Source organism: Hydra viridissima, unplaced genomic scaffold (assembly GCF_058129835.1).
Source record: "Hydra viridissima isolate aposymbiotic clone 2 unplaced genomic scaffold, HvirCarnegie_v1 scaffold_7, whole genome shotgun sequence".
NCBI lineage: Eukaryota > Metazoa > Cnidaria > Hydrozoa > Anthoathecata > Hydridae > Hydra > Hydra viridissima.
The window spans coordinates 14,160,842-14,188,640 of NW_028324306.1; the positions used below are offsets into that span (position 1 = coordinate 14,160,842).

The window sequence follows — 27,799 nt, forward strand, 5'->3', positions numbered from 1 at the left end:
TTTCAATAAAAATATTTTGCAGAAAGTTTTTTCTACAACTCATGTTGTAGAAAAAACTTTCTGAAAATAAAGTCCTCTTTTTTTTTTTTTTTCAATAAGCATTTATATTTTATTGTTATTTTCATTAAATTGAATTTATAAAACTGATTTTAGAACAGATTTAAGTTATTTTACTAAAAAAAAAACATTTCCTGTGAAGCCACCTTAAAAAGCATCAACTGGTTATAAAAATGAGAAAAAGGAATTATTAACTATTAATGAAGTGGTGCTGAGAGTTTAAGTTTTTGTGACACAACAAATCAGGTTTGATGCTCAGATATTTTGGTTGAATTAAAAAAATCGCTGTCAGCATCATAATATTAAAGATTGATAAAATTAAATTAAGTGAAAAAATAGAAAGAAGGAGGTTAGGATGATTACCCGACGAAATCGACTTTCAGTCAATTAGTAGGAAAACCAAAGTTAATTAAATCGACTATTCGATTTTTCAAAGTCGACTAATTTCGACTTTCGACTAGACGGCTTTTAGTTGATTTAGTCAAAGTCGATAACAACACTATTAAGTATTGTGTTTTGTTTTTAACTTTATGCTTTCAATAAGATTTGTTTTCAAGATAGCAAAATCTTGATTTTAAAACAGTTCGCAGTCTAACTCAGAATACACAACAAGCATTAGCAAATCTATATTCTAAACTGAGTTTATATTGAACTTGTTTACAACCTTTTTATTGTCGGGGTTATCAAGATTATCTGTCTCGCCCGATCATCCGAAACAATAATACAACTTTTATCATCATAGGATTTAGAGTATAAGTTATAGTCAATATTTTCTCAAAGAAAGATTGTTTGAGTAAATGGGAAAGTCTCCTGTAAACAATATCACGAATTAAATACGCACAAAGAGAATGTTTATGTTTAATTAAAAAGTACTGGGAAAAATTGCAATTCTAAAAAAATTGAATGAAAACACGGAACTGAGACCGAACCTAGAAAAGCTGTTTCCTATGGTTATCAGAGAAGTTCAAAAGTTTTAGATACCCTTGGACTATTTACTAAACAAGATGGTAGAAGTTTTAGGATCAGAAGGTTGATTTTCTCTTATATATTTTGTTTTCATTTTCTGCTTCTCGTGTAAAAGAGAAAGCGTTCAACTTTTTTAAACACTGTTAGAGCAAAACAGATTTATGTTAAAACACTTTTGAAGAACGCCTAATACTTTTTTGAGTCGTATTTCATGTACTGGAAGTTATTGATTTTCAATAAATGATAAGCGATTAAGGATGTATTATTTACTAAGTGTTTAATGTTAACTTAGGGGTCGTCAAGGTTGACGTCTGTAGTTAAAAATATAGTCAACTTTTGCCAACAATTATTTGACATCGGCATCTTACTTTTTCGTTCCGTTCTGTTTATTTTTTGTATTTATTTTTCGGAAAGTCACTTATTTTGCCTGATTAAAGAACTTATTGTAAGCTGAAAAAGTAATAAAAAATAAAAAAATGTTGAAGAAGCATTTTTAAGAAAATAAGATTTCTTTATTAAAATATCGTCTTGTTGCAAAAACTTATGGTATTATGATGACTTATAATAAATGCATGTTTTTAAGTATTTTGTATTTAACTGCTTTCAAGTTTGTAATTGATGTCTAATCAGACCATTAGTTTAAGGATTTAGAATTAATTTGCCTACTTTATGCTTTTTGGCCAGAGTGTGTTTGGAAGTTTGCACCGTTATTAAGTATCCGTCAAAAGTGAAACTACTACACAGCACACAGTATCAACTTCGTTTTTGACTTAACAAGTGAGTAACGAAGTTGATGAAAGCCAGAAGTAAACCTTTCAAAACAACTTTCAAAATAACTATTTTCTAGTTTGAGCACAGGTTTTTAACTTAAACAATTAAATTAGGCTGTAGGCTCTAAAATCAAGCAAGTTTTAATTTTTGAGTATTGACAAGTTAGCATGACTAAATTAAACATGAGTTTTTGAATGTTGCTTTCAAAGTTAAGACGAAGATTTATCTGTAGTGTTATTGTAAAGTGAAAAATCTGAGAAAAATAATTGATACAAAACCTTACACTTGACTTTTTTAAAATTTTAATTTATTAAATTGGGACAAGTTTAGAGAAGTAATTTTCTTTTAAGTTTCATTTATACTTGTATGAGGGGAAAATAGAAGTTTTTCAACTGAACTCATGATTAAACTAAAAAAGTTACTTTTTCCAAAGTCTTCGGAATGGCAATTTAAAACCAAAAAGTCGAAATACCTTAAACATATGTTTTCAAATTAAATATTGAAATGTTTTTATCAACCTTATATGATAGCCATACCATATCAACCTTAAAAGAGCAAGCATTTGTGTACAAGTTTCGTGATAAAAAAGAAAAGAAAAGAAAAGAAAATTAGTCATATGAAAAGGTGCAAAAGTTTGTGAACCCTTGAACATTATCAAAAAGCTTCTTATTGTATAAGTGATACAATAACTCTATATAAACAACTGGACAAAACAATGAGAAAAAATTGGTGAATAAAATAACTCCTTACATTAATATGTTATCGACATTGCTTTTTTTTTTTTTTAAAAAAAAAATTTGATTCTTGACAATCCGATATAAACGTTTAGTTTAGGAAAATTTAGTGTGATTACATACGTATTACGCGAAATATAAGTTTAGTTTGTTTGTGCAAATGATATAAGAACATCATTATTTTTCTTCTTACCACACCTGATTTCTTTTCTTCTGACATTCTAAAACGAAAAATATGATTTGTGAATGCCATTCATAGACTAAGAACAACTAGGATTTAACCAAAGTGCTCATATTTCTTTTTGATTTTGTTGAAACAACGAGGTTTCTAAAAAGTTTTCTATTATTTTGGTGAATTCAATACTTTTATGCTCTTTTTAAGGCTGGTCTTTTTTTTTAAATTATAGGTTTCTATGAAGAAAAAATAAAGAGATTCAAAAAACTAAAAGAACTTGACGAGTTGTTTTGCTGCTCAGAATATTCGTTGCTAGAGTTGTTATTATTATCAGGTAAAAAGGGTATCTCTAAAAGACAACCAAATACACCAAAAAATCTTGGATTAGTAGGAAGTTCTTCAGAGGGTTCTGGTGTTGCTCGTATTTTTTCACCGAATAATGAATTTAAAGATGGATTAAACAGGGAAGTTGAGTTGGATATAGAATTCATTCTCCTAGAGATTCTCCCTGAGTTCAAATATTGTGTCAAAGACATCCCAGGAAAAATTGGTTTTGTCAATCTTTTTATGGAGTCAAGTCCGGAGGTTTTAATGTTTACAAAGAATGTTGGATGGAATGTTTCCGAAGAATATGTGGAAAAATATTTTAAGAAAATAAATGTTAAAGACTATATTCATCCATACAAATGTAAAAGTATTGCACTGGAAAAATTTAAGTTCCGTGATAAACGAAAGCTAGTTGAAATTGGTTTTGCAGCAGTTTGCGACGAAAAAGTTTCTGATATTTCTTTCCTAAAAACTGAGATAGTTACAAATGCATCAGTTGGTTCCGAATATATTATTCAAGCTAAAAACAAAAACGTGGTTAAAGTTTCTACTGATTTCGTTACTTTAATTCGAATTCTTTGGTGGCCTGATGTTGCTTCGGAATGGAAAGAAAGAAAAAGAAACTGGCCCGACGACCAGCGCACCATCGATAATCTCACGCAGACATGCTACATCATTGCAAAGCCGTCTGTAGTTGAAAAAGATAATAAGGAAACTCTTGAATGGAGGTATTCATTTTCAGATGTTGAACGCAAGCTGTTCTCTATGTATAATTCACAGCAAAAGCTAATATACTTCATTTTTAAAGCGATGTTTTACAAATGGCTGAAACCAATTAGCCCAACACAACTATTCTCTTTCATTGGGAAAAACGTTATGTTAAAAACTGGAGAAGATTTTCCCCCGCATGATGAAATGTGGAATGAAACATCTGAAGCACTTAAAACAGCTCTCGCTTATTTGTTTGTTCAGATGCAGATGGCTTTTGAAAACAACTGTCTACCATATTATTTCATCGACAAAGTCAATCTTATTGAGACTATAGGGCAAGATGTGAAAGAAGAAGTTATAAAGATGATTCAGTTGATTCTAGAAAACATTGAAGAGTTCATACCATCAAATGTAGGTGATGTTATTCTTGTTGTTGAGGAACTGATGGAGAAGATGAAATCTTTTGACAGAATTTTATCAAATGTCCTCGATAAAAATTATTCAGACTTGTTAAACTTAAAGTTTGTCGTATCCAATTCAGATTTTTTTGGCAGGTTCAGATTTTCAGATAAAGATCCTCTAAAATTTCTTAAAGTTGCAACAGAAAAAGTGAATGATAGTTAACATTAAACAACAGAAAATCGAAAATATTGAAGAAAAGATTTGTTATGAAGTTGATAAATTTAAAACCGCTGCTTTTAACAAAAGATTAAAATTAGTAAAAGGTCTATTTAAATAAAATGTTTCCAAAGAAATAAAACGTTTTACAGATAATTTAGCGTGCGAGGCAGCCAGTGCAGTTCTAACTATCGAAAATGTAATTTTTGATGAAGCAGTTTCAGTGAAAACAAAAACTTAGAAAGAAGTAACGCTATTTGTCGAAAAAGCCGAAAACGATGTTGCAAGTGTTGAAAAAAGTCATCATGAGACTTTTCGGTTTTAACTTTTCTTTTTAACAATGTTTCAATTGATTTAAAGTGATGAAATTTTCTTGACTAAAATAAATATCAAAAAATATGTATTACTGCAATGAAAATCTTTTTTTCTCAACTATTAAAATGAACCTAGCTGACCCAACTCCTAGTTAACTATACATAGGTGCAATTTTGCATATTACCGCAAAGTGCTGCGCCACTTTAAAAATTCTTAAAAAAACAATTTTGGATATTTTACTAAATTTTCACGTCTCTTGCGAGAACAGAGAACATTATCCTAAGGTGTTGAAATATTGAACAGAAGTTGCTTATTTATAGAAGCAACTTTTTCCGCTCTATTCCAAAAGCATCATAAAATTTTTCTTTTTTGAAATCCCCCTAATGTTTACTTACATTCCAATCGGAGAAAGTAACGGGAAGTCTTTGTTTTCAAACATGTATTTACAAGCATAACAACCAATCCCAAGCGGTCTTATGGAATAAAATGATTTTGTTTACATTGTTTGAAATTCATTGTATGTTAGCCTGTATTTCAGAAGCCAAGAATCAAGTGTCAATAAAAAAAAATGGAAAAAACAATGGCTAATAAAATAAGTGGTAAATAAAAAAATCTGAAAATAGAATATGATGATTTGGATCACCAGTTCTTATAGCAATGAGGCCACTATTACGTCAAATTCTCCTAAAAGCTAGATTTTTTAATACTTAGATAATTTTTTGATCAAAATAAATATTAAAAAAGAGTGTTAAAAAGACAATAAAGACTTTGCAAACGATAAGAAGAAAAAGTGAGGTTTAAGCATTTCCCTACGGCTGATCTTCAAGTGGTGTTACTCTTAGAATTTAGCAAACACACTTTATTGTCTATTTTATATCCAACTGTTATTGGAATGGAGGATGATGTCCTTTGTACGAGACTGAGATTAAAGTGACTTTGATAAATTTTTCAAGTCTTCATCTTTAATATAAAAATTTGGGTTGTGTAAGATATCTAAGTTGCAAAATTCAGGCCGTAATAAGTTCTAAATGGTTGATACGTTATCCTTTCAAATTCATTGATATGTTGATAATTTTCAAGTTTATAAACCTTTTTTAATTTCCAAAATATACAAAAGTTATAAATGGTGTTGTGTAGCAGTTAGTAACTCATGACACAGGAATTTCATGGACGGGGTGGTCGGGGGGTTCTTGACCTTTCCAAATAAAAATTGGCGCCGCAATAATTTTCTTAGGTAATGATCTTTGTATTAGAAAAGAACAATCACCTTCATCAGCTGTAATAGTAAAATAATTGTTTTAGATTTTAGTTCATATATTTCATATATAAGGCACAGATATGATTTCGACAAAAATTGTCTTTGATTCTGAAATTAAATCCGTATGATACTTAGCTTGAGTTTGTTTCAATTTAAAAGCCGACAACTGGTTTAATTAATTTTGGAGCTGTTAAAAATCATCTAAAGTACCAATCAGATCGAATTAAAATCACGACTTTTTCTAAAGAACCAATCAGATTAACTTAAAATCACGACTTTAATTACAACTGATTAAATCTGTGCGAAGTACGAAACCATCGACTATTCTCGGTTTTTTGAATATCGTCAACTTTTCTCAATTTTCGGACACAAGATGAATGGTGTTGTACAACAAAGTGGTTATCCACCTTAGCATTTTTTTGAGATAATTTGCATTGAAGCTTAGCGCTTTATAGAAAATAGGGGAATTGTATTTGTTGATATATTGTCATTTGGTCGACTAAAACCACCTGTTAAGTTCTTAGTTAGTGAAAAATTCTTTTAACGTTCAAAAGTTGTAACCACGAAGATTTGACATCACACACAAATAAGGGGATTCCCAACAAAAACAGAGGGATTGTAAACTTGATAAGTTCGCCATTTTAAAACAATAAGAAAATGGTTTATAGTATTTAACTTTTTCCAAAAAGTTTTGTTTAGTTAAGTATACTGTAAAAAGTGTAAGTTTTTGTTTACTCGATTCTTATTTGAGAAAATGGAGAACCCAAACTTTCTACATACCGAAAATACAGCGAAGGATTATAATTTTGTTAGTACTTAAAGTTTCATACAGGCGTACCGGTAATCATCAGCTAAAATACATAATAAAAAAACGTATTAACCAAAAAATAAGAAGTGGTGAGCGGTTGAAGTGGTTGAATACAAGTGACTAATAATATATAGCCGCGGTGAAAATTTAATTCTGACTCTAAAGAGCAATTTGCGATTTATTTTAAGTAATGCAAAATGAATCGAAAATTGCTTTTTAGAGTCAGAATTAAATTTTCACCGCGAAAAAGATGTAATGTTTTGTAAACTTACAACTTTTCGCATTGGCCGTAAATTCACTGCAGATTTTACAGGCATGCGAAATTATAAAAGAAAAGTAGACAGGCCTGTAAATTCTAAAAATGTTACAAAAAATGCTTTTAATGCTTTTTTTATAGAAGGTATGTCTGTTCAATCAATTTAAGAGCAATAAAAGTTAAGGTCAAAAAATATTTTTGAATAAATAAAATCAGGAGTTTTCATAAAAAAGATGCACTTGAAATAGATGCTTAATGTTGTTAAACTTGTCTCTTTTTATAAGGTGTGCAAATTTATCCTGAGACTAAAATCAAGTTACCCCGGGCTGGAGTAAGTTGCCACATATTTTTTTTCTTTTTTGGAAGACCTTTTTAGGAGTACTATTTTTTTTTTTTTTTTTATGTTTGACACTTGAACATGCTTGCCAAGTTCATACTCTTTTGAACAGCAGTTTAATATCTTCAAAAAAAATTCATCGAGAAATGCATAGAGCTCAAAAGCTAAAACTGTAGCCAACTAGCCCCGGTCTCCCCTAATATTTGCATTTCAAAAGAAAGTAACAATGAATAGTCAAATGCAACCCCGTCTTTTAAATCGCCAAATGCAACCCCGTCGACAAGATGAATTAGACCCGGGTTAACTTATTTCGGTGCAGGGGTGGTTAGTTTTAGTCTAACTAAATTTAGCCGACTAGCTTTTTAGTCTAACTAAAATTAGTTAACTAACTTTAGTTAGACTAAAAGATTTTAGTTTGTTTTAATTACAAATTGCTGTAAGTAACACTTTACATCTGCAGGGCACCTGTTTCAAGGTTCGATTTTCAGTTTTTTTCAGGTTTTTGGAGAAAGGTTTGCGACATATACACTTGGAATTTTGTAATAGTAATAAAACTGTATCAAATTAGGCCCTTCTTATTTTTAAGTACTTGTTTTAACTTTCAACGAAAAGCGGTTCAGAACTAGACTTTTTCAATTTCTAATTAAAGTGAATTATAAGTTATAAAACACATGTGAAATCAATTTTGTTATGTCAAGGTGTATTATGTGCAGAAGTATTTTCGGATTTCCATCATATAATATCTGCAATCATTTTTTGAGGTGATAATACGTAATTTATTTTGTTCTACACTTATAAAAATGCAGATATTTACAGAGACAATAAGATTGTAATAGTTAAGCAATAGACGTTTTTTTTTTATTTCTGTATTAAGTAATTGAATATATGTCTTGTTCAACTCTCAACTTTGTTTTTCTTTTAAAAATTGTCATTAAAATGTTAACAACCAATCATGTTTTCGGTATAAAACATCAGCTGTTTTTGAAGGAGTTGTTCTGCTAACAAACCAATTTTTATTTAATTCAATAAAAGAAAATTTGGGGCAATGCTAGGTACAAACAAAACATTGTTACCTAATTGTCACAAATTATATTGCGTATTTTAAGTTTCTTAAAAACAGTAAATTTTAATGTCTTTAAATTGATTTTTTGTCATAATTCATATTATGTTCATATAATTTCTCAACACAATAAATTTTAAAGAATGACTTAACTGACACCTCAAAATAATGCTTTCACTCTCCTAGATAAGCCGTTATTCTCAGTAATATCTTTAAACATACTTTAAGATATTGTATTTTTAAATTATGTCGAACAATAATTCGTTTTCTCCAATTGAACATGCCGCTCCAACATCCGATTTAACGAAAAGGTTGGAAAAAAGAAAGACTATAGATGAGCAAAACCCAGTTAATCATAACGATGGCGAAACAAGTTCAAGTTTTCCACCCGGTCAAAAAGAAATTGAAGTTGATACTCAGTCGATTGAAGAAGCAGCTAAAACTACATACGAATACTACTCAATCAAGGTGGAAACATCAAAACGGATATGCAATCAATGTAATAGTAACAGACCTAAAAAATATTCATGTAAAACATCAAAGAGTATTAACATCTTGAACATGATTACGAAATAATAAAACGGAAAAAAAACGAACTGTGAGTGGCTTGTCAGAAGAAAATAGCAATAAAATTGAAAGAGCTCTTTTATTTTTCATTATTGCCTGTTTTCTTCCATTATGTATGTAGAAAGTAATGCATTTAAAGAATTTGTTTTGTGTTTAAATCTAATGTATAAAGTGGCTTGCCGAAAAAAGTTAAGATTTCTTCAAACTGATTTATATCGAAAAAAAGTTGAACTTTTGAAGTTAAAATTATTATCAATTAAAGTTTTATCTACTACTACTGACGGATGGACGTCCTGTTAAAATTACAGTTACATTTCTGCAACTGCACATTTCACTTCTGAAAAAACAAATTTCATCAGTTTTTGTTTAGGCTTTACATACGTTAATGGCTGTCATGATGCTGATAATTTAAAAAAGGCTTTGCAAGAAATCGTAGAAAAACTTAAAGTTGATGATAAAATAATGAGTATAGCATCAGACAACGCAACTAACCTACGCAACTGTCTAATTCTTTAAAGGTTTGTTTAAACATTCAATCAATAATGTGAGGGTGGCGTTTTTTAATGAATGTAATCATTTATTTATGTTTTTTTGTTTGTTAGTGTGATGATGAAGGTAAGGGATTAGGAAGGTATGGGTTGTAGAGTTGTGGGGAAGGGTAAATGGAGGTTGGGAAAAAGGTTGGTGGCGTGGGGAGTACTTGGTTAGGAAAGGGCGAGGTTTACGGATAGTTTGGTTAGGTATAGGAAAGGTTTAACCGTGAAAGGACTGAGGTTCTATTTGCCGTCCTCAGTATATTCTGTTATATAATTATTACTTCTATTAGGGTGTAATGGTTAGTACTTATATATTGATTACATTTATAAAATACAAATAATATTCTCTTAAGCTTCTTACAGTGTTCAATATGAAGTAGAAATAATATTATTATATAAAATACATACTCCTTAGTTGACATCAGTTACTCCTCTTTTATATCTTCTTTTTATTACAAACATCTCTTCTTTATTTGTAACTTCTGGTTATCCTTCTTTAATCAATATTAAAGTCTTCTGATTATCAAAGATTTTTTCTTTTTTTTTTTTCTCTTTTTATTTACTCATAAAACTGCTTGTTCATTAAAGTATTTTTCAATAAAAAAAGTTCTCTCTTTTTAAAATTCTTCTAAAAAACTTTTTTAAAAACTCCGTCTTCCTTTTTTTCGTTCTCCTAATCTTCTCCTATCCGTTAGACATTTTTTTTTTTGTTGAGCTTATATAGTTTTATATAAGTTTTCCGGTTGCAATACTTTTTCATTTATTTACATGGCAGGTTGATGAATCTTCGCGTTTACGTCTTTTCTTGGTTGTTTTTAACTTTTCTTCTTTCCGCTTTATCGTTTATGTATATGGCCATGGCCAACTATATAACACGGCCGGATTTGTTGCCATGAACGCAAAAAATTAGTGGGCCGAAAAAACACGAGTTTGAAGTTTACAATGAACCGATTTAACAATCTTAAATTAAACTTTTTTCAATTCAAGTAATACTTTATTTTGCAATGCCAAAAAAGTGTTGTGTTGTTGGTTGTAGAAGTAATTATAAGCGAAAGATTGAAGAATGTTCCAGTAACAGCAACCACGTAACATACAAAACTGTGTTTAGTTTTCCTGATAGCAATCAGTTAGATCTTCGAAATTGTTGGATTAAGTTTGTCAACCGAGCTGATTGGAGCCCCACAGAAAACTCATATATGTATCGATCATTTTGAAGATAAATATTTGAAAAGAGGTAAACGTATAACATTGAATTATTGCGAAAATCCTATACCAACAATTATTACCAACCAAAACATCCTATCAAAGCCATCTTTAATTCAATCAACCTCAGCTTTACGTAAGCCCCCTGCAGTTCGTATATATTCTCATCCTTTTCTCGATGAAACATACGATTTTAGAAAACATGATACAATTAAAAGCATTATAGATCTTAATGAAAGTTTTTGTCCAGCAGGATTTTCATTTAAACTAGTTGATAACCGTGTGTTATTTCTTCGAATTTATTTCGACGACGGGGATGTTACTCCTAACATTGAGAGTATTACTATTGATAAAGACTTACATGTAAAGCTACATATGAAAGGTATCCCAGTTCCATTGCCTAAATGGTTTAGAGAAGGCAGTGTTTGTAAATTGACCAGTGCCAGTATGCTTGTTAATTTTGTTTCTTATATGCATGAAGTTGCAAAGAACGTATCAAAAAGTGTATTATCAGATTTATATAAATTATCTCTTTATAAACCACAAGGACGTCCAATCTACACAAATGAAATCATTAGATTTTCTCTAATGCACAGATATACATCAAAACAGGCTTATACTTTGCTATTAGAAGAGTTTCCACTTCCTTCGTTGTCTTATTTAAAATCACTTTCAAAGGGTGGCATTGATCCATTATCAGGATTATTATTACTTTTGGAAAATGGTAGTATTAGTGCTGACTGTGTTGTTTTAATTGATGAGATGTATTTACAAAAAGGTGTCCAATATCATGGAGGAAGTTTAATTGGTGCTGATGATGATGGTAATTTCTATTCTGGTATAGTTGTGTTCATGGTGGTTAGCTTGAAAGAATCTATCCCCTTTGTAATTAAGGCCTGTCCAGAATTTCAAATTTCTGGTTCTATGATTAGTTCACATATAGAAGAAACGTTAGATACTTTATATAAAGCATCTTTTAATGTACGAGCTATAATAACTGACAATCATGCAACAAATGTTTCAGCATTTAAAATTCTACGTTTAAAGTTTGGTGAACAAGATAATGAAATATATTTTACTTTTATGGGACACCGGGTTTACAAGTTATATGACAATGTTCATTTACTGAAAAACATTTGTATTTCCACCTTTTGATTTTATTGAGTTTGATGATATTATTCATGTTGAAGCTGGAGAAATTTCTTGGAGTTTATTGCATAATGTTTATGAGAAAGATGAATTGTTACCTGCTAACTTAAAAAAAGCTTTCAAATTGTCTGCCCAAACTTTACATCCAGGAAACAACAAACAAAGTGTTCCTTTAGCTTTAAATATTTTTGATGAAACCACCTCTGCTGCAATCATCAGCTATTTTCCAAACGAAACTCAGCTGCTGGATTTCTAAGGCTTATTAATATTTGGTGGACTATTTCTAATTCAAAGGTAATGTTTAATACAAACAATAGGATTGGTAATGCAGCTATTCCAGGTGACAAAAAGTCACAATTTTTTCGAGTTTTTGCAACATGGATTAATGAATGGAAAAACTTGCAGTTTCAAAGATGTAATAAGTATACTTTATCTGCTCAAACAACTAATGCATTAATTACAACACTGAAGGGTACTGCAAGTCTGGTTGAAGATTTATTTTCAGAAGGATATAAATATGTTTTAACTAGCAGGTTTCAAACTGATCCATTAGAAAGACATTTCAGTAAATATCGACAAATGAGCGGTGGAAGATTTTTAGTCAGTTTACGTGAAGTTCAAAGCTCTGAAAAGATATTATGCATGAAATCCTTAATTAAAGCCAATATCAATTGTTGGACGAGCAATCTTAAACTTGATACAAAAATTGACAAAAATGAACTTTTAATAAAATTGGAAAAATATAGCAATGAAATTCAAGAGAATGAGCTTTGTCATGACTCTTACGAAGTTGCAATCAATACATCTGGTTACATTACGAAAAAGATTGGGGATAAATATAACTGTTCTAACTGTCTGAAATCATTAAGTTTCAATAAAGTCTCAACAGAATATCTGGAAATTCTTTCACGTGGTGGTTTAACAAAACCTTCCAAAGAATTAGCTAACTATGTTTGTAATGGGTTTATAATTCTGGACACTGTAAAGAAAATGTTATTAAAGTATTCCCATGATATAAAAAATGCATCCTTGCTAGCGCTAGAAAAATATCAACCAAGTGATAGTGATTTTATGTGTATAGAACATGAGGAATGGGGAAGGCATTTGGTAAACACAATTATTACCAACATATATTTTAACAATGAGCAACAAATTAAAAATGGAAACATTAGAAAAAATGAAGTTGCTGTCTTTAAAGTTCGACAAACCAAAAAAGACAAATGAATAAACCCATAACAACATAGTATATGTATATTGTTTTTTTGAGAAACAAAAGAAACTTGACTTGATTAATCTTTTTGTAATATATGTAAATGCTTTCATTAAATGTGTACATTTAAAAATTATGCTAGTTTTACTAACATTTTTGTTAATTTTAGTTGTTTGAACCAATAATTTTAAGACTAAGATTTTGTATATTAAAATTGATGGCTAAAATAGATAGTTCATTCGGCTTAATGCAATCATGATTTATTATTAGCTAACTGTTTTAGTGTTTGAAGGTTAAGAATTTTGGTAATAGTAATAATTATAGCTAAGAGCAAATTATTTAAATATTATTAATGTCTTTATAGAATTACCTTCAGGTTTTGATTCAAAAGCTAAAAACTTAAAATCGGCCCACTAATTTTTTGCGTTCAAGGCAACAAATCCGGCCGTGTTATATAGTAGGCCATGATATGGCAGGTAGAATAAGTCTCAGTGTGTACGTCTTTTCTCAGTTGTTGGTTTTAACTTAATTCTTTTTGCTTAATCATTTATTTATATGAAGAGTGGAAGAGTCATCTTGTATGCGTCTTTTCCGATTGTTGTTTTTAATTTAATTCTTCCTCCTAACAATAAGATGCATGGGACATGTTTTGCAATTAGTTGTTAAAAATGTCATAGGTTTAGTTGAAGAAGGGGAAAAAGTTCTTCGAATATCTTTTTAATTACAAAAATATAAACCAAGTGCAGAATAGTTGTTACATCTTTCAATCATTCTTCTCAACTTAAGGATTTATTAGAAGAAAGTCAAATGCGACAAGATGTCGAAAGAAATCCCGTACTTCATTTGATTTAAGATGTAAATACTCGTTGGCACTACGTAAACTTAACTCCTAGGTAAAAGAGATCTTTAATTCGAGACAACAATACAAAAATATAAGAAAATATTTACTCGATGAAGATGAAATGGTTAACTTAAAAGAAACGGTAAGCTTTAATCAAGTGTTTTCTGGCGATACGTATGCAACGTGTTTTTTAATTATTCCCAGGATAAAGTACCTTGAGAAGCAGCTAAATAAGAATAAAAGTGAAACTCCTCCTTTAACTATAATATTGAAATAGCATTTGTTAGAACCTTTACTAACTTACAAAGATTCATATGAATTAGAGAATAATTCCTTTTAATTATGTGGCACTTTTTTGGATCCAAATTATAAAAGTTTTCAATTCATTGAAAATTACGAAAAAAAGAAATATTTAAAAGGCGTAAAAGAATTTTTGTCGGATTTTTATCTCGCAAAAAGAGTTAGTGAAGTAATTCCAATTAAAAAGGTGAGAAACGAATCAAAAAAATTTAAGTTGTCATTTGAAGATGAAGAAGATGATTCAGGATGTGATAGTGATAAAAATGTAAGTTTAGATTAAAAAAAGAAATCAGTGAATATATAAAATTGTCAGTCCACGAACAAGATGTTTTAGAGTTTTGGCATCAAAATCAACATGTGTTTCCAATATTGTACTTCAACGATGATTTTACGTATACCTGCTGTGCACCAAGTGAATTCCTTTTTTCTGACACATTAAACAGTTTGTGTGCTAAGTGAAACAGAATGACGGCTGAATGTTTTCAAATGTTGATGTTTTGTACGAAAATTTGAAATTTTTTAATTTAGTTTAAAATTAGCGCAATTTAATCAATGTAATACAGAAGTGTCTTGTTGTAATAATTATTTTTGAATTTATTTTATTGTTATTAAGTAAAAACTCTTAAGTTTAGGACTTGAACTGTTTTGTTTTAAAAGCAATCAAATAAGGTTGCATGACGTTTAAAAAATGATTTTATAAACAAATTAATATAGCAAGAAAGATTTAAATCATTTCTTTATTTACTTATTTCTTCAATACAATTTTAAATTGTTTTATCCAATTTATACACTTATAAAAGTAAATAATAGAAAATTAGAGGAGTATTTAGAAGACAAGATTCTTATCATCAAGCTCCTTTAATTTTAAAATATGTTGTCTCCTAAAATAAAATCAATTATTTTCAACACTAAACTATATTTTAAAAAAACATTACGAACGTTAAATTTTCCTTCAAAATTACTCATTGGACAGAGGGGCAGATCTAGCGTTTTTTAGTGTTTGAGATAATTAACTTTTAGATAGGATTTGCCAATTAACCGACTTTTTCATTTACCGGTAATATGGTAAATGAAAGTTGAAATATCGGTTCACCGGTAAATTACCGGTAATTTTTAAAATTTTCAATAAATGATTAAAAATTAAAAAAAGGTGTAGTACAATTTTTATTAGAATGCATTATTTTTAAATTAATTTCCTAAGAAACTTAAAATATCACAAGTCTTATCTGCTGATCGAGATCTAAATTTTGGTGCACAACAATCCAACTCCCACAAATTTACTATAAAGGAGAAAAAATATAATAAGATTTATCAAGTTTGCTCAGGCAATAAAATATGTAATATTATCGACAAGAAAATAAATACTTCAAAATTTAAATAAAATTATATAACTTTAAATTAAAGTATTTCATGTTTTCTTTATTTAACATGTTTTTATTTTTTTACTTATATATATATATTTTTTTTTTTTTTTTTTTTTTTTTTTTCATGTTTTCTTTATTTCAAATATTGTGTTTCATGTTGACTTCAACACTCAATTTCAGAATTTCATGTTTTCTAATATGAAACTTGTTATAAAACAGGTTTTCGTGAGTTTTGGCGCCTTTGGTGCCTTAGCTCCCTTGTGCACTGCTCAACCCTGCACTTATGGACGGTATTGGACGGTAGCTTTTGAAATACCAACAAGATTGAAATGTTTCATTAAATAAATCTGTTCAATAAAGCTCATTATTCATAACTGTCAATTATCGCGCGCGTACAAATTTTTATAAATAGATTTAACTGATTTTTTTTAACTGAGTCTTTTCAGAAAAAGCATATTTCAAAATTTTTATTTTGTAAGAAACTGCTCCAAAATCTTCTTTCGAAACGAATCGATTTGTAAGTTTCTTTTCGCTAGTCATTTTTACGAAAATTTTATTTTTCATATATTGCTTTACCAGCAGCGTGGGCAGTTTTTTTTTTTTGTTTTTCAGACAGCACTTTTAGGCATTGTGCAAACTCCAAATTCAAGAATGTTCATTGTTAAGTCAAATGAAAACGTTTCTCAAAAAAATCGCAGTGATTAAGGGCCTGTTTATATGGACAAGGGCTAGCCCGTTTGCCGAGCTAGCCCGGAAAACGAGCCAGTTTTAAATTGCGTTTATATGAATTTTTGACAAAAAAATTAAAAATGATATCGAGGTCAGCCTGGCTTTTTCTAGCAGGGCTGGCCTCTTTATCGGTAAAATAATAACTTTAAAGATGGCGGCTAGCGACAAAAAAAAAACAAATTGCATTTTAACAATGTTTAACTGGTATTATAACACAAATAATGACGTCAATATCTCGGCAAACGGGCTGTCTCGGCAAACGAGCCAGCCCGCTTTCCATATAAACAGGCCCTTAGAAGCGTGAGAACAAAAAATCGCAGTGATTTAGAAGCTTAAGAACAAAAATACCCCAACCCCGAATGTAAGGAGAATGAGTTAATAAGGTATACTTTTTACAAAGTATAATTTCATCGGTAGGTTTTAAATTCCATTAAATAATCTTTTAACGTTCAAAAGTTATGACCATGTAAAATTTACAGCCCCCTCATTTTGGGGAAGGTGGAAACTTTATATGATCTTTCGAACGTTTAAATTCAATGACTTTGACGTAGATGAAATTATATTTTGTATAGTGTAATAAATAAATCCATTTTATTAACTCATTTCTCTCATTTTCAGGTTGGGGAAGCGAACTTTAGTGGGTATTTTTGTTCCCAGGCTTTAATCACCGCTTTTTTTTGAGAAATATTCCCCTTGGAGATAACCATGAACGTATTTATATTTGAAATTCGCACACTGTTCATAAAGTGTCATACCTGAAACATCAAAAAGTCCTGCCAACGCCATTGTAATTTACGGGCAGTGCAACTTGAAACAAGAGCAGCTTGAAACAAAATTTTTGAATATCTTGCTATCCGACGTACGAAACTTGGAAAACAATAAATATATTCACACATTAACCTATTAACAATTAGTTTCTGCATTTATGGTAATAATCATAGCGTTTTATTATAGTCACACACTCCCCAGGGGTGATGTGACATAAAAAATGCTTCAATTAGATGTTCAATTTAACTCCCGAATCTTAATTAAACATCTAAAGGGCTCTTTTTATAGATCCCGTGCCCATTGGGTGTTTATAAACAGTTGCAACAACCGCATTTGTAGTCTTAGAGCTGAGAAAAAAATGCTAATAATCAAAATTGGTTCAATACGTTACGAATTTGATTTGACTGGGCCCTAAAAATCATGATTAAAAAAAGTGCCATCGTAAGTGAAAATTTGATGTTATAGGTTATTCAGTTTTTTTTAATACTAAATCTTGTTTTAGTCGACTAATTTTAGTTAGACTTAAAAGTAATTCGACTAATTTTAGTTAGACTAAAACTAACCTTAACTCCTACCCCTGTTAATGACTAATTAACAGATTGAACTATGAAGAAAACGCATTATTTGGTGCACATCTTGATCAGAAAATCTACTATTAGATCAATTTTTTGCCCATCCCCTGAAAAAAGTCATCTAAAATATTTTGGTATAAAGTGAAGCCCATAATAACATAATACACAAAATATAATGTACAAGACGTTTTATTATATAGTTAGAGTATTATTGTTAATTAAGAGCGAGTATTAATTGAACGCGAAATTTAGGTAAACCTAATCTCTAATGCAAGCTAGTAATTAACTAGTGCAATTAGTTTGTAAATGTTTTTCTGAAAAATGTTAAATAACCGAAATGTAGTCTCTTGATTATCTGTAGTCGTGTAGTTGAAAGATGATGATGTAGTCAAAATGTGGAGTCCCTTGATGATGTTTAGCCGAAATGTGCAGCCCCTGAAATGTGTAGTACTCTTTTTTAAAAAAACTTAGATATAAGCTTTTATGAGTATTTCCAAAAATATTTTTTTGTTTTAAAGTTAACATTATCTTTTATCTTAATGCTATCAACATCATCTATTTCCACATTTACACCATCTTCTTCTGACAAATGCTTCAGAATCACTTAATTAAAACTGTCACTAAATTTAAAAATTTTATTTCCTGAAGCATCTGTCAGACGAGGAAGATGGTATTAATGTGGAAAGAGATGATGTTGAGAGCATTAAGATAAAAACAACTAAGGTAACGTTAACAATTTTAGCTCTTCAAACATTTTATGATCTGATATATGTGGAGGTAACGAGGAATTGAGGGAAAATGCTGTCTTCATTAATGAATTAGAAAACTTTATGCTAATGAAGAAACATCTACCCAAATTATTCCACATGCTACAAAGTTTAAACGGTGCAACATAGCATCTTGTCGCACCATTTACCGGTAATATGGTAAATGAAAGTTGAAATACCGGTTCACCGGTAAATTAAAGGCGTGTAAAAAAGCGTTAAACAACAACCCTTGATTTAGATGCTTGATTCTCTATTTACAATTCAAAATGTTTAGATGACCATAGAAAAATAGCTGTTAAAGGTTAATAACCCAAGCTGTCGTGAGTTTAAACTACTTTTTGTACTTAAATTTTTTTTGTATATTGGAAATCTTTACATGTGTGCTTTTTTAGATTTCTGTTCTCTTAAAAGCTACTTTGAATTATTATTCTCTTTTATTCAAAGCAAACTTTTAGTAACTACTCATTTGGTCATATTTAAACTGCTGAGCGACAGATTCTTTTTGCTAAACTAAATTCAGCACTATAAATTGTAGTGCACTACGAAGTGACAAACTATGCTATTAGCAGGAGTAGAAGAAGCAAAAGGTCTTACACTAATCGTTGAACAAAACATCCAAGGAACGTCACCATACATACATCATACAAAAATGATTACTTAAATACAAGCTACTGTTCACTTTGAAAACCAATGAAAAAAAAAATTGCCAACATAAATAAAAACAAAATTTTATGGCCGATAGAAAGTTAATTCACAGCTACCTTCTCTTTTTTAAAGTCTGAAGCAAAATTAGATGTTTTACTTGAACCTACAAAACTTGTGCTTCAGAACAACTTTAAACATAAATAAAAGTGTTTGGTTAATATATATTTACAGCTAATTCGTTCTAAATGTAATATCATATTTGATATTATGTTGCATATATTTAAATGACTATTAAACATAAAATATAAGACATCATGGTATGATAGTGTTATATATAGTATATACTTTGTTCCCCTGTTGTTACAATAATACAAACAGTATGTTGTTTCTGTGTAACTAACTTTTAAAATGCACTTTTCTTTCTCAATTGTTTCATGCCACACCATGTTACTTTTCATTAGATTTGCATTAAGAATTTATACTAAATTATTGTGATATTTTCCTTATCGTAAAATTTTGGTTGCAAATTTCATTTTTTTTTTTTTTTTTTTGCGTTTAACTAATATCCATTTCTATAAAAATAATTAGCCGCCTGACGACCTAAATTGGTGGGAAAGACCTAACTCTGTAAAACATTTTGGCTACCCGGGCGCAAATATTTACCTGAGGGGTCAGCTAATTTTAAAATTACCGAGGTATTTATTACTTTTAAAAAATAGGCATTTAATGTCTGTGCCTTAAAGTCGAATTGACATTCTAAAGAAATGCTTTCAATGAAATTTATTGGGCAGATGAATTTGTTAAAATGGCTCTACGGCCCTTGAGGTATCATCTTTAATGTTTAGGAAACAATGTATTCATCTACAAAATATTAGTAACACTTTATGGACCATAGAGATTAGTTTAATTTCAGTGGTGGGGGAGGGGAAAGCTTAACCAGAATTCGCGAAGCAAACTTAATTCAAAGTAAAAAAACATTGTTTCGCAAATTATTGGTGGGAAGCAGGAGTGGGGAATAACTTTGATCCTCAGGATAACCAGGATAGGCGTGTTAAAGATAGCAGTATTTTAGCAGTTGAAGCATTAAATTCTCCATTATTTCTTTATACTCTTATAGCTACTTAAGTAATCTTTTATACAAAAAAAAAAAAATGTAAATTCTATTTTTCTATTTTACAACTTGGTCACTTTGGAGGTCGTTATTACTACATCGGAGAACTTCATCTGCGTTTTTTAACTTCAGCTGAATAAAAGAAATAAATAGCCTCATGTTAATGAAATCAATTCCAATCAAGCCTTCTATAACATAAAATTAAAAAAAAGGATGGCGTGGATGTATAAAAAAAAAGCTACAACTTGCACACTAAAACGTTCTCAATAAATACTTACCTCAGGAATGAGATAAGGAGAAGGCTGGGTCGAATTTTCACGGTTAAAATCTTCCATAGTACCATATTTGCTTGTGTCTTCAATCCAGGTTCCTATAAAAAGATGACCTCGATCCAAATGGTAATATTTTCCAGCTCCATGTTTTTTATCATTTTTCCATTCTCCCTCATATCGATTTTCATTTGCTTGCATAAAATCATAACCATGTACAAAAATATGTCCAATTTAATTACATAAAAAAAAGTATTGACTGTGAGACGTATTATAAAATTATGTTACAAATATTACCTAGTCTTAGCATTCCTTTTCCATTCCTCATATCATTTTTCCATTCACCTTCATACACAGATTTATCAGAGTAATACATTCTGCCCCACCCACTACGCAAGCCTTCAAACCATTCCCCTTCATAGAAGCTATCAGGACCATAGTAATGTGTCCCATACCCCTAAAAGATGTAGTAGAAGGGTTTGTAATATTCTTACATACATGTACATACAGACATATACATACATACATATATACATACACACATACATACATACATACACACATACACACACATACATACATACATACATACATACATACATACATACATACATACATACATACATACATACATACATACATACATACATACATACATACATACATACATACATACATACATACATACATACATACATATGCATCTATATGTATCTATATATATCTATATACATATGCATATATATATATATATATATGTATATAAATACATATATATATATGCATATATATATATATATGTATATAGATACATTTGCCCTATATACATATATATATATATATATATATATATATATATATATATATATATATATATATATATATATATATATATATATATATATATATATATTGGCCAAAAATAAGTCTTGTAATAGTCATAAAAAGTTGTGACTAGGTGATTTGAACATGCAAGTAAAAAATTGAGCTGATAGCATCACATTTTGAGGTGCCCTAAAAGGATTGAAAATTGATGTATTAAAGGTGTGTTAGTCAATAAACAGCGATTTACACTATAACATTATTTTCACTATCACAAATACTACAGTGATTTCTGCCAGACCAAGTTAATAATAGCCAAATCACAAACAGTGTGGTTAGAGTGACTGTTTGGTACAAAGATTTATTGTTGCTTTGTCTCCCAGTATTATGGGCAACTAATTACAACAATAGTCTTTTTTATTATTAAAAGTGTTCATCAGCTCTTGTGATCCAATCCTGTTCTTGATGAATCCATCACAAGCTCTCTCACTACACACTAACTGTGATACTTCTGGGACAAGTTTCACATGCCTCTCCACAGCCTGAGTGTGACATGGTACGGTGATAAATGGCAACAAAGCATTATAGGTTTCAAATATTTGGCCTGATATTTCATTTGTTGGAATCTGTAACAATAGAAGTGGCTCAGTTACATCAACATCAAACTAGCTGATGAATTCAGTATAATCTGCTGCTTCAAAGTTAATCTGTGGGATGACAAACTTTTTAATAATCAGCTCTCTGCTGCTAACAAGCTTTTAGGATTCAACTAAGTGCAATTTGTCATACATAATCTCATTCATAAAATATCATTGCCAGTAGCAGATTTTCAGGGTGGGCAAAGTAGGCATTCCTTTGAATTACAGGATCAATGACCACCCTGACTTTACACGAGATAGTTTAATAGTAAGCCAGACCTGTCAGCACCATCTTTGCAACTGAGATTGGTTTTGATAGCAAACCACACAGGAGCATACACTAGCACTATGAACTTAGCCAACAGCTGCAAAGTTTGCTCAGGCTTTTTTGTGGAAATATTAAGACGAAGAACTTGATTTGCTGTTGTCAGACAACGTGAGCCATCTTCCCTGGATTTCATCTAGCAAGATTTTTAGAGCAATTTCAATTGCTTACACTGCAACACATCTATAAAATTACCTTTGGTCATTGCTTAAGTTCTGGATTATCACTTCTGGAAGTTCACATGACTTCAAACTTGCACACAGGCTGAAGCTCACAGTTTAGTAAAGCTGACCCTATTGGTTCTGAGAACTGTTTTGGTCCAGATGTTCCACCATCGAGATGTTTCATAAAATGGTGCATTGGTAGTTCATTTATATGAAGCTGGCAGGGCAGCCACTGTAAAAGTTTCCCAAGCTTTATCTCTATGAGTTTTATAATTCCACCAGTAGCACAAGTATTTGTGGCAGTGCCATCACAGCCCACTCATAATAATTTGTTCATATTCATACTGTTTTCAACATAGTACTTACGAATGTAATCTGCTTTGCTTCATGCTGATGATTGAGGTGCTATAATTGTAAGAAATTTCCCACTAGGTTCACAAATTAGAATTATGTGCTTTTCATTGACAGTTTTTTGGTACTAACCTGTTCCTTTTTTCTCAAGTTTCAGAGTGATATTCTTTCATCCATCAAAGTACATGGTTTCTATTGAGTCATCTACTTTCAAAAGACAGTCTCTGGTGAATATACATTCCCGTTGCAGTTTATAGCAATCAATTATGTGTGCTAGTTCAGTTTGCAAAACAACACCAAAATCCTCCAGCACAGCTGTAGCTAATGCTGCTCCAGCTCTTTCTGATACATCAAACCGATCGCACAATTTTCCCAATTTTGGTAATCTTTTTCTCATTTGCCTATTACTAGTTGATGAAGCAGGTGTCAGCAACTTCGTTTGATTTGTTGTTTGTTCCAACATCATCAATATTTGATGGCAATGTGTTTTTCAAACCTTCAAAATCGTATTTCTAATCATACAGGTGAAGTTTTCTTTTGAGCCTTGCATTTTCTGGCATTTTCAGTTAAACATTTCTTTAACTTAGCTGAGGTAACCTTGTCCACACTCCCAATGAACATCAGTCTAGTGGTTTGTTGATTCTGCACAAAGTTCTTTTCCACACAGCCTGGATATCAGATGCAATAATTTGAGCTACTTCACTTACAGTAGGTTCTTTTGCTTTTTCTGCTGCCATGTTTTCCTTAATATTATTGTAATGTTTCATTATATCCATGTATGTCGGCAAAATATTTGTAGGCAATTCACAGGGGTGTAGATTTTTGACACAACATCCTTTCCTGGCAATCAATGAAAAATAAAATAATAGTTCTTTGGATATGATTTTACACCTAAATCTATTATTCATAAGTCATTAAACAGTGCAGACTGACAGATCTACAGCTATATTTGTATTTGGCAAACAAAATAGCTGGAACTAGTTTAAACTGCAACAGCTGTATACAATATTTATAACTAAATTAAAGGAATTTTAAATCACTATAAATATTTTTTAAATAAAGTTTCATGCAAAAATGTTCAGCTTACCTTCAAACAACACCTGACAATTACTTTGCAAATAAAATCATAACACAGATTTAACAGAAATGATTGAATAAAATATCAGACAGCCATATTTGTGTACATAAAGATGTAAAACAGATATTTGTGTACATAAAGATGTAGAGCATGCTTGGGGCACCTCTAAATATTAAAATAAGTAGGAAAAATTTTGAAGTTTTTTCAGTACCATGAAATGCAAGTTTTTTATTGCTACTATGCTTAATAAATCACAATTTTTTTTTTTCACACTATTCTAATATATATATATATATATATATATATATATATATATATATATATATATATATATATATATATATATATATATATATATATATATATATATATATATATAACTGTTCATGAATAATATATAGATATATAAGTCTATAAAATAATATACTAGATATAAACAACCATTTATAATGTGTAGCTAATAGTATATGTACATGCTTTTTATTATTTCTCCAACTCCCTTCATAAACTTTTCGATATCCATTATTTTGAAAAGGAAGGCTGAGAGTACCATGTCCATTCATCATGTCATTTCCCCAATCACCATCATATAATACACCTGACCTCTTCCAGTATTGCTTCCCTTTGCCTGTAAAACATGAGAAAAGCTTGTTTTTTAAAATTTACTTAAAAAGAGAATGAAAATACTTTAACTACTTTTTACAGGTTGATAGTTATCTTGAACATCAACCTTAATTGCTTAGTTACTGCTATTCCTTTATCTTGTGCATTAATCTAAGGATGTACATAAATTTTAATTTGTACTGTACTTAAAATTGCTTGTATGATTGGGAAGAATGCTTTCATTTTCAGTTTCTCTTTTTAGAAACAGCAAAAATTACTGATTTCTGCCACATCCCATTACCCTTAATAATATTGCTCTATTCTATACTAAATATTCATCAGTTTTCTTTTTTGCAGAAAAATTTCAGGAAAGAATTCAGGTAAGAATAGAGAAAGTGCATATCAAAAAATGCCTACTGCAGGTAGCAAATGTTAGGGTGATTTTATTTAATTGATTTATTAAAACTTTTCATAAAATCTCATTTTATTTGCATAAGAGGCAAGATGATTTTAGATGGATTTATTTATGGAATTGCTTGATAACTTTAACACGCATTAAATAGAAAAAGTATATCAATATACTTTTTCACAGAAGAAAGAAACTTGAGTGTTAGCTGAATATGTGCTACTTTCTATTGCAAAAAAAGAATTTTAGATTATTATTTAGTTAAGTTATGCTTAAGGCTATTAGTAATGTTTAAATATTTTGAGCTGGTAATAAAATATCATTCTTCATATCATTGTTATTTTCATAATCACTTACATACATTTTAAGCTTGACTGATTTTTTTTTATGAACCATGAAAAAATTCACTGCAGATTTAGCAAATGTTATCAAATTAATCAAAATTAAGTCTATAGACATGTTAGGATGATATTAACAGATAGCATTACATTATTAAAAAAAAAAAAAACATTAAAATTCTGACTTGTTAGACAAAAGCTTACCATGCCTCTTATTATTTAGCCATTCACCTGTATACTCATCACCATTTGCCATATATACAGTATGATGTAGGCCAGTTTTTTGTGCTTTATGATCCCATTGTTTCCATAATTGCTCCCCACTTTTTAACTTGTTTGTGATAGACATAACTGCTTAATGACCATTAAAACAGCACTATAAACTCAAAAAATCTTTATATATTATATTCATCCTATATATGTATATATATATATATATATATATATATATATATATATATATATATATATATATATATATATATATATACATATATATATATAAGTGAATGTATGTATATAATTAATGATTTACTTTTTATTTGGCATTTGACTTAAGTTCAGTTGTTTTTAAGAAGCAGTTGTTTGGGGGTGTCATTATGTTTTATCGTGCGCTTAGCAACGTATTTTTTGGGAAACAACATTTTCTATCGGCCACTGCCGAATTAAAGTTAAAGTTAGGCACCGCCGATTCGGTTCGTAAAATCCGCAAAAAGCCAATCCGACTTATTTTGCGGATTAAAACAGTCAGTTCGTAAAAATTTTTCGGATTAATAATCCGAAAACTAATTTACGAACCACTCGCGAACTTTTTTTTTGCGGATTCACTTCGCTGTTCGGATTATCAATCCGAAAAATTTTTACGAACCACCAGCGGATTTTTTTTTTTTGCGGATTCTCTTTGCAAATTTTTACAAATCAATTTAACTTTAATTCGCTTAGCGAATTATACGAATCGCGTTCCGTTCGCGTCACTATTAAATAGTGTGGTCCTTAAAAATTACATTTTTATTATGCGCGCGTCCTATAAATAGTGGATTTCTTTTTTATTTTCAATCAGTTCTATTTGGAAATCTTAACATACAACAATTCGTTCAACAGATCAAGTCTACTATTCTTCACCTACATTTATTACGGTAAGCCATTATTATTTAATTTGATTTAAAAGTTAAGAATATTTCAAACTGAATATTTGAGGTTTTTTTTTTGTTTTTTTTGTGGATTGAATACCTTTGCAAATTATTTCGCTTTGCGGATTGCTTCAATTAGTGGATTGGTCCAATAAAATTAATATTGTTATGTTTCTTCTACTTAAATATTAATAGAAATAAAAATAGAGATAAAAACTAGTTTGAAAAGTTGTTACGTTCATTTCAACAATTAAGGCAAATAACCTTTAAATGATTAGTTCTTTTATTGAAAGCTTTATGCATGCCTCAAAAATATCATTTTTTGTTAAGACAAATATATAATGAAAAACTCAAATAATTTGATTTATTCCATTTTTATGTTACTTCATTTTTTTCTTCTTTTCAGATGCCTAAGCTATCTAATATTTGAGAATTCTTCAACTAGGTGGAGGAAAACAAGGCAAAATGTAAGGCCTGTGTAAAGCCAAAAACCGAGGTGTCATTAGAGCTTGCTCACTAATTCAATGAAGATCTAAACAAAAGATTCGAAAGGGAGCTGATGAATATTGAATTCTCTATTGCTCATTTTTTAAATCCTAACAGGAAGAGCATGTTCTTTGTGGATGAGGGGGGAAAATTTGAAGTAGTCAAAACTGCAGGAAAGAAAGCTATGGAAGAACTGTCAAAAAAAAAATTTTGGCCAGCCAAAGCACTCCTTCCCTTTCAATGTTGGATGATGAAGATATGACAACTTTGATTTCACTGAACAACTGAGGAAGAAAGTGTTTGGTGCAGGTTACATTAATCCTGGAGGTGAAACAAGCACCAAAAAAGCCATTTCTGCTGAAATTGAGGGGTATTTGAATTCAAAATCAGTTCTAGCAAATACAAATGTACTGGAATTCTGGAAACAAAACCAGTATATTTACCCAATAATGTCAAGGCTGGCCAGAAAAAACCTCTGTATACCTGCTGCATCATCAACATCTGAAAGAGTTATCTCAACAGCAGGGAATATATAAAGCTCTAGAAGAACCAATCTTTCAATCTCAAAGGTTGAGATGCTGGTATATATGAAAGAAAACACTAAGCAACTCAGTAAAATTCAAGGCATTGTGTGACCAGAAAATGAATTTGGAAAATGATTAACTTTCAGTGTGATTTTGACTTTTTTTATTTCTTAACGAGGAAATCATTTCGTTTCATTGTATATTTGAATATTATAAATAAATAAAAATGAATCTTATTTCAAAAGCATTTTTTATTCTGAATCCGAATAAATCCGTAAAAATAATATCGGTTCGGATTCCAATTCGAAAAATATTTTTCGAATTGCAATCCGATCCGAAAGTATCGAATCGGATTGCAATCCGAAAAAATTTTAACGAATTTTTTTCCGATACATTATTTTCGGATCAAATCAATCCGTAAGTAATTTGAACCGTTTAGCATAGATAATTCGGTGCACAATCCGCAAACCGATAAACAGTAACGGATCGGCAGTCTCTAGTTAAAGTTGA

At 30.1% G+C, this 27,799-nt stretch overlaps 3 protein-coding genes and 1 pseudogene across 7 annotated transcripts in view; 3 read left to right on the top strand and 1 right to left on the bottom strand.

Annotated features, from left to right (window-relative positions):
* The window catches only part of LOC145184741 (large ribosomal subunit protein mL37-like), a 253,325-nt gene that overhangs the window by 114,736 nt on the left and 110,790 nt on the right, over positions 1-27,799 (top strand). The gene's annotated exons all lie outside the window — the stretch shown is intronic.
* LOC149886265 (uncharacterized) lies at positions 668-4,771 on the top strand. Its single transcript, XM_090093966.1, has 2 exons — positions 668-1,086; positions 2,936-4,771. The coding sequence occupies exons 1-2, from the start codon at positions 1,062-1,064 to the stop codon at positions 4,363-4,365; spliced, it is 1,455 nt and encodes a 484-aa protein (XP_089950092.1). The 5' UTR covers positions 668-1,061; the 3' UTR covers positions 4,366-4,771.
* Positions 10,403-13,137, top strand: LOC149886266 (uncharacterized; annotated as a pseudogene).
* LOC145199870 (MORN repeat-containing protein 3-like) lies at positions 20,141-25,841 on the bottom strand. Of its 5 annotated transcripts, none has more exons than XM_090093470.1 (6): positions 25,685-25,841; positions 25,354-25,525; positions 24,276-24,430; positions 20,722-20,881; positions 20,434-20,618; positions 20,141-20,287 (listed from the first exon to the last, which is right to left on the bottom strand). In XM_090093470.1, the coding sequence occupies exons 2-6, from the start codon at positions 25,496-25,498 to the stop codon at positions 20,213-20,215; spliced, it is 720 nt and encodes a 239-aa protein (XP_089949596.1). In that variant the 5' UTR covers positions 25,499-25,525; positions 25,685-25,841; the 3' UTR covers positions 20,141-20,212. The 5 variants fall into 5 exon arrangements, with proteins under 5 accessions (XP_089949596.1, XP_089949598.1, XP_089949597.1 ...); XM_090093472.1 differs by having other exon boundaries at positions 25,354-25,500; positions 25,685-25,812; XM_090093471.1 differs by having other exon boundaries at positions 25,354-25,542; positions 25,685-25,778.